The following is a 13,654-nucleotide window of genomic DNA, read 5'->3' on the forward strand; positions in this document are numbered from 1 at the left end:
AGCCTAGTGCTAGCAATACCGGTCAGCAGTGGTGGTGTTGGAGCGTCTGATATCTGGTGCAGTATATCCCTCAGTGGTTCTTTCTCCAATCTGTTATATATATATTTGGTTGCCCTTGCACATTATTGTATTCCCTTGTGTATTAACTGTGTGGTGTTTCTTTTACCCCTGTCCATACGTATTTGTGGGGTCTGGTGTCTGGTCCCCTCACTGGGTGGAGGGTGGTGGGTTCAGCTTAGGGCTGGACAGGAGACAGGGACAGGGTGGAGGCTCAGGCAGGCACACCTTCAGTGTAAACCCTGGGTAGAGGGACAGACAGGGTTCCCCTAGTCTGAGGGACATCGCAGGGGTCCCGGGGTTTTTGCCTAAAGTAACCTAGGCATACCATGACACACCTCCACTGTTCCAGTTAACTGACATTTTGAACTAAATAAAGGGCAATTTGAAAATGCTTTGCTATCTTCTTATAGCCTTCTCCAGCTTTGTGGGAGTGCTACACAGCTGTTTAGAAGAACCCATACCTGTTGTTTTTTTGGCACAAGGTCAGAGGAGCCTGGGTTTTATTAAGCAGAGAAATGTGCATCACCTGGCCTTTCCTAATGATGATAGTCTTAACCCTGACACGCTAATTAAGGTGTGAAACCTTGTTGAAAGTTATCTGAGCACACAGATCACCAAAGGTGCCCAAACTTTTGCATTAGTCCATTTTCCTTTTTTGTAGTTTTTAAAATGTGAAAAATAACTATATATCTATATTTTTTTTTTGCCTAAAGTACAAATTAAATGTGTCATCTTTAACTTTAGGCCCTTTAGACATCATTTCATTTCAACTTGCTTAACTGTTCACAATAACAGTAATTTTATATAGGAAAAGGGCGCACTATATATCAAATAAATAAAGGGAGGTGCAAAATTGGTAGTAAACAATGCAATAAAGGAGGAAGAAAAGCACTACCATAGATATGCACACTACACCATATATTGTGAAAAAATGTTTGGACAAGCTTTATTGGCACACAAACTGAACAAGTGCATGATAAAACACAATTAAAAACAGGGGCCCAGTACCGGGTACCTGCCAAGGCACTGGAGAATAACACACATGTAATGCATATAATACAATATGAAATATCATGCGGTAAACCTGATAAGAGGCATATGATACAATAAAAAATATGTCATGCGGTAAACCTGATGAGAGGCAATATATAACACCTACAATAAACCCAACAAAATACAAATGACGAGAGGTGCTAGCTCCTGGTATTGCAAATAAGAAGCACCAAATGGGTTGAAAAGGTATATATGGCTGACACTATAAAATAATTTGAGGGCAAGACTGTATGTCAAGTCCTATATGCATGTAACTGGAGGGCTGCTCAGGAGTGAAAATTATCCTATGGAAGTAAATAATATACTGCGGCCAAAGAAAATAATCACGCCAAGTAACAAAAAGTATAAGAGAGCCAGCCCCAACCCAAAAAAATGGGTTAAGTGCAGCTCTCAAAGAAGCAGCCCAAAATGTACAAGGTATAGTGACAGTACAGGGGAACAAGGATTACCAAATAAAGATCATCCGTGCAAGATAGTAGCAGGCAGGACCCAGAGTGGGAGCCCAGGAGGGTGGCCCCATGCGTATCGCCGTAACAGGTACTATATGCATTACATGTGTGTTATTTTCCTGTGCCTTGGCAGGTACCCGGTACTGGGTCCCTGTTTTTAATTGTGTTTTATCATGCACTTGTTCAGTTTTTGTGCCAATAAAGCTTGTCCAAACATTTTTTCACAATATATGGTGTAGTGTGCATATCTATGGTAGTGCTTTTCTTCCTCCTTAATAACAGTAATTTTGACCAGGGCTGCCATAACTTTTACATTCCACTTGACAAGGATCGCAGCCAGGGGGGTGTAACAGAGCCTGTGTGTCACGAACAGCCAACCACTGCCCGGAAAATTATGAAATTGAACGACGATTAACGGAGGAGGCTGTTAGCACCACGTCGGGTTCCCAGAGTGTCCGTTCACGCATCCACGCTGCAGTTGGTTCCTCTTCCCCTTATGCTCCCAGCAGCACTTCCAGCCGAGCACCTAGCCATGTTCTAAGGGTATGCGCGCACTCCCGCCCTCTTAAATGGTTTTGGGGCATTATGTATATATTGCTTCCTCTCCACTGGGGAGGTGCTGAGCAACCTTCGTGTTTCTGTTCATGTTGTGTAAGGTCGCATACCAGTGCAGGTCCTGCCTGCTGTACTCTAAGTAGAAATCCTGCTTGCGGTACTCTAAGTATGAATTCTGCCTGTGGTACTCTAAGTGCAAATCCCACTTGAATTCACTCTGAAGCAAATCCCGCTTGCTGCACTCTGAAGCAAATTCTGCCTGCTGCACTCTGAAGCAAATCCTGCTATCTGCACTCTGACACAAGCTCTGTCTCTGATACCAACTCTGCTGCACTCTGATACAAGGTCTGCCAGCTGCTTCATCCAGTCCGTTCTTCGGGTCCAGCTGCTGCACGACCGTTGGTCTGTCCTGGAGTGGTACCTGGCGTACATCAGGAGTCAAGTCTAACCTCATCATTAGAGGCTCTAGTGATCAGTCAGGTGATGGCTTAGTCACGCCCTTTGGCTCTCCACGGTCCATGGCACAGTGGTTCCACAAACCACGTTTGTGACAGAGGCTGTGGTTGTTTCCACTAAGGCTGGTTATTGGGAATCTAACGGTGAGCGATTGGTATATATACCTCTGATTCCCACCCATGGGATATGTGGATATACACCCGATACGGCCCGCTACTTGCTGCCACGACTAGTCTTTTTTATACAGGCTGACTGGATGCCTCGTTCTTGTAGTGTATGGTTTCGAGGTGTGGTTTCTGATCACAGAAGTTTGAGATCACCACCTTATTTTTGGGGGGGGATTTTACCTTTACCCTGAGATCAAACATGACATGGCTATTGTCAATGATCTGGCTACTATTGATTTGGGGCTTAGGCAGGCGTCAAAGTTCTGAAAAAATATGCATATTCTTCCTTGATTAGTCCTGAAGCTGAAAATGTGTGTCCCATCACATACAAGGAAATCCTGAAAAGATGACCTGTTTGCGGCACTTGAGGAATGCAGTTTGAGAACTCTGCTCTAAAGGGAACAAAAGTTTCTATTCACCTTTAGGATGTATTTCCTGGGGACAAAAGAGACTCTTCCCATATATACGTAATTTTCTATGACAACTTGACAATTCTATATCAGTGCAGCTCAGATTGCAAGCTCTTGTCCTACTGCAAAAGAGAAAGAGGAGGTGAGGGGTGAATGCTCCCTCACTAGTGTTGCTTTATGGATCAGTATTTTCTATGACCCTTCTGTATATGGAATTCATTTGGGCTGGATGAAAAATGTAACTGTATTGAATAATGGACAAATAAAATCACAAAGATTTCAACGATCATAGCCATATTTGCAATGATTAGGCTAACTCTAGATGGATGTGATATTTCAGGGGTGATGTCATGATCCAGACCAGGTTTTGAGTCCTGTCTTTCCATGTTACCGATCTGGTCATTTCAGGGGTTAATCTTTCTCAGCCTCTGTCTGGGTTCATGTTTGCTATTTATCGCCGCTGCTTCCTGCAGGTGATGTTAGTTATAGTTCTGCCTACGGCGTGAGTAGCTGACTCTTTTACACCCTGATTTGTCCTGCTGTTATTCCTGACACGACCCGTGTATGTGTTATTCCCTGTTCCCTGTCCCGACTCTGTGTGTACCCTTTGTGTCTGGACTTCTTGGTACTTGAACTCGGCTTGGACCCTGACCTGCTTTTGTCTCTTGTCTCTGGCATATCCACTCCTGACCGTTACTGATCCCCTGGCTTGTCTCTGACACTGAGTTTGCTTATTCCTTTGGTACTGCGCTACATTCTAGGATTTGACCCGGCTTTTTTTACTTCTCTGCTGCCACCTGGTGGAAGCTTCGCTGCTGCACAGAAGGTGTGCTTCATCTTTGTGCTGGACCTCTCTCCACTCTTTCGCCCAGTAGCGGAGCTAGCTTCTACCTGCATTTGCAGCAGCGTGATAGGTGACCTATGATAAGGTGATAACAGGTAAGTGTGCAGTCCTTAAAAGACTTCTCCATTGAAAGATGAGTGGTGCTGGTGATGTTACTTAGACAGTTGGCTGCCAAGACGAGAGCACAGTTGGCATGATGCTCCTGTCCTATTCGTTAGTGCAAACCATGGTCACTTCTTGGCATGCATCTGTCAATGGAACAGTGCCACTCATCTAATGCAAAGGAGAGGAGATATTACACCTTTTATATTGAAATCATGGCTTGTCTGCTTATATTTTTAATATGCAAAAAGTTCTTAAAAGTATTAACTATAAGCATAGGAAGTAATATACATTGTTATGGCTAGTTTCTGTAAAAGTAATAAATGAATGCTGGCTAGGATTGCTGGTACAGCATGGCCTTAGCGTGTTTCCAGTGCAAATTCAGAAATGCCCATCTGGCATGTTGTTAATTGACTGCAGATAAAACTCGGTAAAAACTAAAGTGCTCATGATGCAGAGCAAGAAAAAAGTGCAAAGTCTTAAGTGTCATTTAGAGAACAATGAAAATGGCATTAATGGCATTCTATTTTACATTTTGTTAATTTGGCACTCATATCAGGTTTTCCCGTAAAACACAATCTGCAGTAACACAAAGAGTCAGAGAACTGACTGTACAGTACCTCCTCGATCGCGCGCTGCTAGATTGCTTCCTCGTTTTAATGTAACATCCAACTGGTACATTCCGGGATTAGGGAGTGGAAGATCTGCATTACAATTTCCTGCACTGTTTTTCTGCAAAAAAGGGAAAAATACATAAAGTTTAAATTTACATGGAAAATTATGTCTTAAATGACAGATTGAGCAGATTTACAGTGGTGAAATAAGGTGTGAAGATTATAAAGTAAATGTGAAGATCTATAGATGCAGCAAATTAGAAGTCTTCTTTAATACAGCTTTACCGCATTTTCTAAAAAATCATACTAGAATTTTTGGTGACATAGTACAAAGATTATAATACCCTCCCACCAAATCATTGTACACATGAAACATCCTGTAAAGTGGCATTGGTGTCGCTACAGTTCTGTATTATTTGTGCTGCACCATATACTACCCCAGAAGCTATACATCTGCTGTAGAATACCTCTGCCATGAAATGAAAGATGCAGTCATTTTTATTTGACAAATCGATAAGGAAGTTTCCTTATGTCTCCATATTAAATCAAAGACATATGGACGTACAGCACGAACCCATGGAATTCAACGGTGCACATTTGTGATCTGTCATGGTACATGTGCATGAGGCATTAAGCTAATCCAAGCTAAAGAGGACTAGTCAGCATCTCCATCCAACAAGCGGAACGAGACTCCTCCCCTGATCCTATGCTACCCCTTTTCTTCAGCAGTCTCCCTTATTATTCGTCTTTCTCCAGAACAGTTTTTTAAATGAAAGCTGATCTTTTACCGCCTCCTATGAACAATCATGCCACACAGACAATTTTGATATATAAAGGCTCACTGTGTTAAAAAAGTCAGAACGAAAAAAAAGTAACTGTGGTTCCTAAAAAATCTATATTACATGTAATTATGTACTTATACATGTAAATTTATAAAACTAGAAGAGATGTCTACATGGTGTTAGTGCCAATAATACTACCACCATACAACTGCCAAATAATGCTGCCAACAGTGGTCACATAGCAATGCTGATAATGCCTCTAAAAAGGTAATGCTACAGTGAATATGTGAAATGCCCGATTACACAACCAGCCAGTCATGGTGCTCCTGAAAGTCTGAGAGCCAACATCCCACAAAAACATAGCAAGCAAGGGTGTGCAATTCACTATCAGTGATAACTGGGCAGCTAAAGTCAAAGGTAAATATTCAGTCAGTTTTAAGGGTATGTATTTCCCATGGTTACCTAATGTTGTTTCTGAACAGGCAACAGTGATATCAGCGCACTCTCAGAAAGCAATGACAGCTAAAATGTCCCAGAAATATGGAAAATCCATTGTGTTGCCATACCAGCAGTATCCCTAACAACATTTTTATGTGATATACCAACACAAAATAGCAAGTGTTAGTGAAATATAAAATAAATGATCCATGCATTTCGAATTATTTTAAAAATATAAATTGAAAATTGTGACATGCATTTGTATTCAGCCCCCTGTTGTCTGATACCCTTAAATAAAATCCTGAGTGAACAATTGCCTCCAGAAGTCACATGATAGGTAAATAGAGTCCACCTGTGTGTAATCTATCCTCAGTATAACTACAGCTGTTCTGTGAAGGCCTCAGAGGTTTGTTTGAGAACATTAGGGATCAAACATCACCATACAAAGGAAGGAACCCACCACACAGGTCAGGGATAAAGTTGTGAAAAGCAGCAAAGCAAGGATAGGTTATAAAAAAATAGCGCAAGCTCTGAACATCTCATGCATACATTCATCCATCATTCAAAAATGGAAGGAGTATGACACAAGTGCAAACCTAACAAGACATGACCGTCCACGTACATTCACATCCAAAGCATGGAAAGTACTAATTAGAGAATTAGCCAAAAAGCCCATGGTCACTCTGGAGGAGCTTCAGAGATCCACAGCTCAGATGGGAGAATCTGTCCACAGGACAACTATTAGTCATACAGTCCACAAATTTGGCCTTTATGGAGCAGTGGCATGAAGAAAGCCATTTTTTAAAGCAAGCCATAAGAAGTTCCGTTTGAATGTGTGGCAGAAAACTAACACTGCACATTACACTGAAAACACCATGCCCACCGTCAAAGATGGTGGTGGTAGCATCATGCTGTGGGGATGATTTTCTTTACCAGAGGCAGAGAAGTTTGCCAGAGTTGATGGGAAGATGTTTGGAGCTAAAAACAGGGCAATCCAGAGGAAAATCTGTTAAATGCGCAAAAGACTTGAGAATGGGGTGTAGGTTCACCTTTCGGCAGGACGACACTAAACATACTGCCAGAGCTACAATGGAATGGTTTAGATCAAAGCACAATCATGTGTTTGAATGCTTTGTCAAAGTCAACACCTAAATCTCATTGAGAATATGAGGCAAGAGTTGAAAATTGCTCTTCAGAGATGGTCTCCATCCGATCTCACTGCGTTAAAGCTAGTTTGCAAAAAAAGGGCAAGAAATCAGCCTCTGTATGTGTAAAGCTGATAGAGGCATACCTCCAAAAGACTGCAGCAGAAATTGCAGCAAATGGTAGCCCTACAAAGTGTGGTCTCGGGGAAGCTGAATACAAATGCACGTCACAATTTTCAGATTTCGATTTTTCAAATATTTAGAAAAATATGTATCATTTTCTTTACACTTCACAAATATTTTGTGCTGGTACAGTCATGGCCAAAAGTATTGACACCCCTGCAATTCTGTCATATAATATTCAGTTTCTTCCTGAAAATGATTGCAAACACAAATTCTTTGGTATTATTATCTTCATTTAATTTGTCTTAAATGAAAAAACACAAAAGAGAATGAAGCAAAAAGCAAAACATTGATCATTTCACACAAAACTCCAAAAATTGGCCGGACAAAAGTATTGGCACCCTCAGCCTAATACTTGGTTGCACAACCTTTAGCCAAAATAACTGCGACCAACCGCTTCCGGTAACCATCAATGAGTTTCTTACAATGCTCTGCTGGAATTTTAGACCATTCTTCTTTGGCAAACTACTCCAGGTCCCTGATATTTGAAGGGTGCCTTCTCCAAACTGCCATTTTTAGATCTCTCCACAGGTGTTCTATGGGATTCAGGTCTGGACTCATTGCTGGCCACCTTAGAAGTCTCCAGTGCTTTCTCTCAAACCATTTTCTAGTGCTTTTTGAAGTGTGTTTTGGGTTATTGTCCTGCTGGAAGACCCATGACCTCTGAGGTAGACCCAGCTTTCTCACACTGGGCCCTAAATTATGCTGCAAAATTTGTTGGTAGTCTTCTGACTTCATAATGCCATGCACACGGTCAAGCAGTCCAGTGCCAGAGGCAGCAAAGCAACCCCAAAACATCAGGGAACCTCCGCCATGTTTGACTGTAGGGACCGTGTACTTTTCTTTGAATGCCTCTTTTTTCTCCTGTAAACTCAATGTTGATGCTTTTGCCCTAAAAGCTCTACTTTTGTCTCATCTGACAAAAAGAACATTCTTCCAAAATGTTTTAGGCTTTTTCAGGTAAGTTTTGGCAAACTCCAGCCTGGCTTTTTTATGTCTCGGGGTAAGAAGTGGAGTCTTCCTGGGTCTCCTACCATACAGTCCCTTTTCATTCAGATGCCGACGGATATTACGGGTTGACACCGTTGTACCCTCGGACTGCAGGGCAGCTTGAACTTGTTTGGATGTTAGTGGAGGTTCTTTACCCAACATCCGCACAATCTTGCGTTGAAATCTCTTGTCAATTTTTCTTTTCCGTCCACATCTAGGGAGGTTAGCCACAGTGCCATGGGCTTTAAACTTCTTGATGACACTGCGCACGTTAGACACAGGAACATTCAGGTCTATGGAGATGGACTTGTAGCCTTGAGATTGCTCATGCTTCCTCACAATTTGGTTTCTCAAGTTCTCAGACAGTTCTTTGGTCTTCTTTCTTTTCTCCATGCTCAATGTGGTACACACAAGGACACAGGACAGAGGTTGAGTCAACTTTAATCCATGTCAACTGGCTGCAAGTGTGATTTAGTTATTGCCAACACCTGTTAGGTGCCACAGGTAAGTTACAGGTGCTGTTAATTACACAAATTAGAGAAGCATCATATGATTTTTCGCACAGTGCCAATACTTTTGTCCACACTCTTTTTTATGTTTGGTGTGGAATTATATCCAATTTGGCTTTAGGACAATTCTTTTTGTGTTTTTTCATTTAAGACAAATTAAATGAAGATAATAATACCAAAGAATTTGTGTTTGCAATCATTTTCAGGAAGAAACTGAGTATTATCTGACAGAATTGCAGGGGTGTCAATACTTTTGGCCATGACTGTATATCACATAAAATCTCAATAAAATTCATTTAAGTTTGTGGGTATAACGTTAACATATGTGGAAAAGTTCAAGGGGTATGAGTAATTTTTGCAAGGCATTATAAATAAAAGTGAGGGCTAACAATCAATATGCAATCTAAGAGTTAGATCAATGTATGGAAAAAAACTGTAGACCCCAAATTTAACCTTGGACCTTCTTTGATAGATACTAACCACTGCACACCAGGAACAACCACAAGACCTGCTGCTGTGTCCCTGTTATAGATACATCACAATTTGTTCCTTCTTTCCAACGTATAGACCTTGTTTCTTCCATCACATTGTTCCTTGTTTCCAACACGTAGACCTCAAGATCAAAATGTTAACTTACAGTATTACGGTATACTGTATATTCCGCTCTTTAACAGGGAGCACTATAACAAGATAATCAGTTATTCTGCTCACCTGTGAATGATTTTAATGTCCTGAGTGATTAGCGTATATACTGTATATACCTTGCTGAAATGTACCCATGTGCCTTCATTTGGCTTGAATACCGGCATCTTGTTTGCAAATGTCTTTCTTTTTCTGTTATGTGCATACATTGGTTCGATTAGTTTCCCTCTGCAAGGATAACTAACACGTTGTCAATTTTTAATTGTAGTAAAGCTATTAAGATATTACATGGCATGAAGTTTATTGTGTGCTTATGACTCAATAAGCTGGGGACTAGAAATGACTAAATGACTTAGTCTGTCCCCATCCGATACATTATAATGAGAAGACATGCAGTAAGGTTTAGAGAGGACACCAAGTCTACCACTCTAATCACAGCCAGGCTTCTCCTGACGATACAGTTACTTCTCCCTGAATCATCGGGTGTCTGCTTATAAAGAGTGATAACACTTGCTGAATACTCTGGTGGTTGCTTATGCGGTAATATCTTTCTAAATATCATTTAAATAGCAGGAACAAACATAATGTGCACTGCGAACAGTCAACTCCCAGAGCCCCTGTGGCTAAGCCATAGACGTAGTACAGCTCACAACCACCTGGACGAGTCCTATCTAGAGAACACAGCTGAAAAATTATCTCGGGGTAAATTCACACGACCGCAACATTTCTCGGACCACTCACTTTCACAAATCGCAGAAGTGACTTGCTCTATGTGGCCATCTACATAGCAGAAAGGGGCACGAGTTGCCTGCTGTTTACATGCACTAGTCAGGTCCGTAAATCAGACGACACTAGAGCATGCTGTGATTTTTGTCCGGTGTCCCTGAGGGACATGTGAAAAACAGCCTATGTGCACCAATACAAAGGCTCACATTGGTCCGAGTGCAGTCTGGGGTTCAGGCAGCATGAACATTTCCTTTAAAGGGAATCTGTCACCTCATTTTTGACCTATGAGCTGCGGCCACCGCCATCAGGGGCTTATCTACAGCATTCTGTAATGCTGTAGATAAACCCCCGATGTAACCTGAAAGATAAGAAAAGCAAGTTAGATTATACTCACCGGGGGCTGGTGTGGTGGGTGTCGCGGTCCGGGTCCAGCGCCTTCCATCTTCTATCAATGTCGTCCTCCTTCTTACTTCTGCCGTGGCTCCTGCGCAGGTGTACTTTATCTACTTTTATATAGAGTAAGTGCGCCTGCCCAGAAGCCGTGGCAGAAGTAAGAAGGAGGATGTCATCGCTACAAAATGGGAGGCGCTGGACCCAGACCACGACACCCATCGTACCGGACCGGATCCCCGGGTGAGTATAATCTAACTCCTTTTTCTCATCTTTCAGGTTACATCGGGGGCTTATCTACAGCATGACAGATTGATGTAGATAAGCTCCTGATGGCATTGGCCACATCTTATAAGCCAAAAAATAGGTGACAGATTCCCTTTAACAGTTTTTTTATACTAAAAAAATTGCTTAATTTGTGCTTTTCTAGTTCTATACCTGTGAAATATATCCTAACCTTCCATCCACTCATTCTTTCTATATATACCTGGCTTGTGAATAAATTAACTTTCCCTTCTCTGTATTCCTCTAAATGTTCTTGATTCAAGCAAGAATGCTTTTTATGGTGTTTATTTCTTTTATGTATTTATTTACCCTTTTAATTATGTTTAATTGCGTCCAATAATACAGGGTGATTCAAACAGATGGTGCAAAATTATAATCAAGGTATTCATAATAGAGAAAACATAACACAATTTTATTCATTATCTATCTAAGCTTTATCTTTGCACTACAAATGTTTAAAGTGATTCCACTGGGGACACAGCTGATGATCGGGGACACGGTGGTATCCCAGACGCGTGCCAGAATATCCGCGGATATAGACTTCACTGTCTCAGAGATGCATTGTCTTAAGTCATTGTTACTAGACTGGCAGACACACTCCTTGATGTACTTGATATAGCCCACACAAAGAAGGCGATCATCCAAATAGAAATATGGAGGTGTACCATTCTGCTGAGGAAGATCTGTCAAATGTAGTCTGTCTGTAGCATAAGAAATTCCTTTAACACAGGGTTCCTCAACTCCAGTCTTCAGGTCATGTTTTCAGGATTTCCATAGTATTGCCCAGGTGATAATTGCATCACCTGTACAATACAAGGGAAATCCTGAAAACATGACCTGTTGGTGGGCCATGAGGACTGGAGTTGGGGAACCCTGCTTTAACATGTCCAAGTAGAAGTGTCCAATGACCGTTTCCTTAGCAAAAAAGAACAGACTGTACAATTTTTTACCTACTCACTGCATTACCTTGGGTAAGTCCCTCATGTGCTCGACAAGGGCACATAGTTTTTCTGAGCCCCAAAGTCTAATGTTGTGATTGACCTTACCATTGAGGCTGAACACCAGCTATCAACAAATTTGTCCTCTTTAAATCAGTCTTGCAAGTCAACGTAAAAAAGTCTTGGATCTACGTAAAAGTCTTGGATCTGAATCGTTTACAAAGCAGAAGTTTTCGTAAAATTTGCTGAATAGTGGTTTGTGGCATTCCACACTAGCCAGCCTGGTCATCTTTCTAGGACTACACTCATACACGACTCAAATCATTTTCATTGTCTCTTCCGAAGTCTTTGGATGGTCCACACTTCCAAAGACATACCATATTTTTCAGAATATAAGACGCACTTTTTCCCCTAAAAATTTGGGAGGAAAATGGGGGGGTGCGTCTTATATTCTGAACGCAGACTTAACGGGGGGTTGCAGCAGTGGTGTAGCAGCGGAACCGGAAGCGGAAGAGGTGTGGCGATGCTGAGGCTCAGTGTTAGTGGTGGGCGGTGCGAATTGTACCTGAGTAGGGTCCCTTCCTCAGGATGCCAGCGGCAGAAATGTGGCCGTCGCCGTAGCCCGCTGTCCACAGCGAGCAGAGCAGAGTGCATCACCAGTTTCCCTGCAACCATTTTCCTGGAGCTGTAGGCTGCTGGAGGCGGCGCGTGCGCAGACTGACATCCCGGCGGCCCTCGGCTTCAGGAAAATGAGATTGAGTTCTCGGCAGCACTTTTCCTGAAGCCAAGGGCCACCTCTGCTCGCCGTGGACTCTGGGTCGTGGCGTCGACTCACCACATTTCTGCCTCCGGCATCCTGAGAAATGGACCCTGCTCTATGCTTTGCCTCACTGCCGACACCGGACCCACAGCATCGCACCCCGGGACTGCAGCATTGCCCCACATCTCCCGCTACCAGGATCCTGAGGAAGGGAACCTGCTCCATGATCTGCCTCAATGTTGACACCACACCAGCAGCATTGCACCCAGGGACTGCAGCATTGCCCCACTTCTGCCGCCGCCGGCTTCTTGAAGAAGGAATCATGCCTCCTGTAACCCCGTTCTACCACCGCCGGCCCTCAGGTAAGATACCTTAAATTCATCCAATAAGACGGACTCCCATCTTATAAAAATCTTTTTTCTGCTATTTTATACGGTAGACACTCCTGGATTTTAATTGTATCACCCAACGCAAAATATAGTCTTTAGGCAGAACAGATTTACCACATTTATTTCCTGTTTCACTGTATTTTCACAAAAGACCATTATAAATTTGGCCTTTGAAAACTAAAAGCTGTGCAGTGATAATTTGCTATAGCAGTTTTGCTTTGATTTTCAGTCACTGGCCATTTACCACTGATGTTGCTTTAACTACAGGCCTTTACTTTTACATCATCTTTTCAGAACCACCATGACTATAATGCTGTAGATAAGCCCCCGATCCGACCTGAAAGATAAGAAAATTAACTTTTGTTATACTCACCCGGGGCAGTACGGTCCGATGGGTGTCGCAGGTCCGAGTCAGGCGCCTTCCATCTTCTTATGATTCCCGCCCCCCTGCTTGCTTCATGGCTCCCGGGCATAGCGCTCCTGCGCAGGCATACTTATCTGCCCTGTGCGCCGGGAAAGGTCAGAGGCCCAGCGCCTGCACACTGTAAGAATTTGCTCTGCCCTCTACAGGGAAGATAAGTACGCTTGCATAAGGAGTACGATGCTGGGGGCGCCATGAAGCAAGGAGGGCGTCGTCGCAAGAAGATGGGAGGTGCCGTCCGGGACCTGCAACACCCATTTGACTGGACTGACCACCCCGAGTGAGTATAATAAAAGTTAATTTTCTTATCTTTCAGGTCGGATTGGGGGCTTGTCTACAGCATTAT

General features: G+C 42.6%; 1 protein-coding gene across 6 annotated transcripts in view; it reads right to left on the reverse strand.

The window, feature by feature from the left end:
• Positions 1 to 13,654, reverse strand: part of MCTP1 (multiple C2 and transmembrane domain containing 1) — a 1,234,258-nt gene that overhangs the window by 846,532 nt on the left and 374,072 nt on the right. For all 6 annotated transcript variants that reach the window (XM_073589970.1, XM_073590053.1, XM_073589912.1 and 3 more), the window contains exon 2: positions 4,717 to 4,828. In XM_073589970.1, coding sequence (XP_073446071.1) covers positions 4,717 to 4,828 — 112 coding nt within the window. The remainder of the gene's footprint in view (positions 1 to 4,716; positions 4,829 to 13,654) is intronic.

This window comes from Dendrobates tinctorius, unplaced genomic scaffold (genome assembly GCF_039654945.1).
Source record: "Dendrobates tinctorius isolate UK_male_01 unplaced genomic scaffold, ASM3965494v1 ptg000003l, whole genome shotgun sequence".
NCBI classification, from domain to species: Eukaryota; Metazoa; Chordata; class Amphibia; order Anura; family Dendrobatidae; genus Dendrobates; species Dendrobates tinctorius.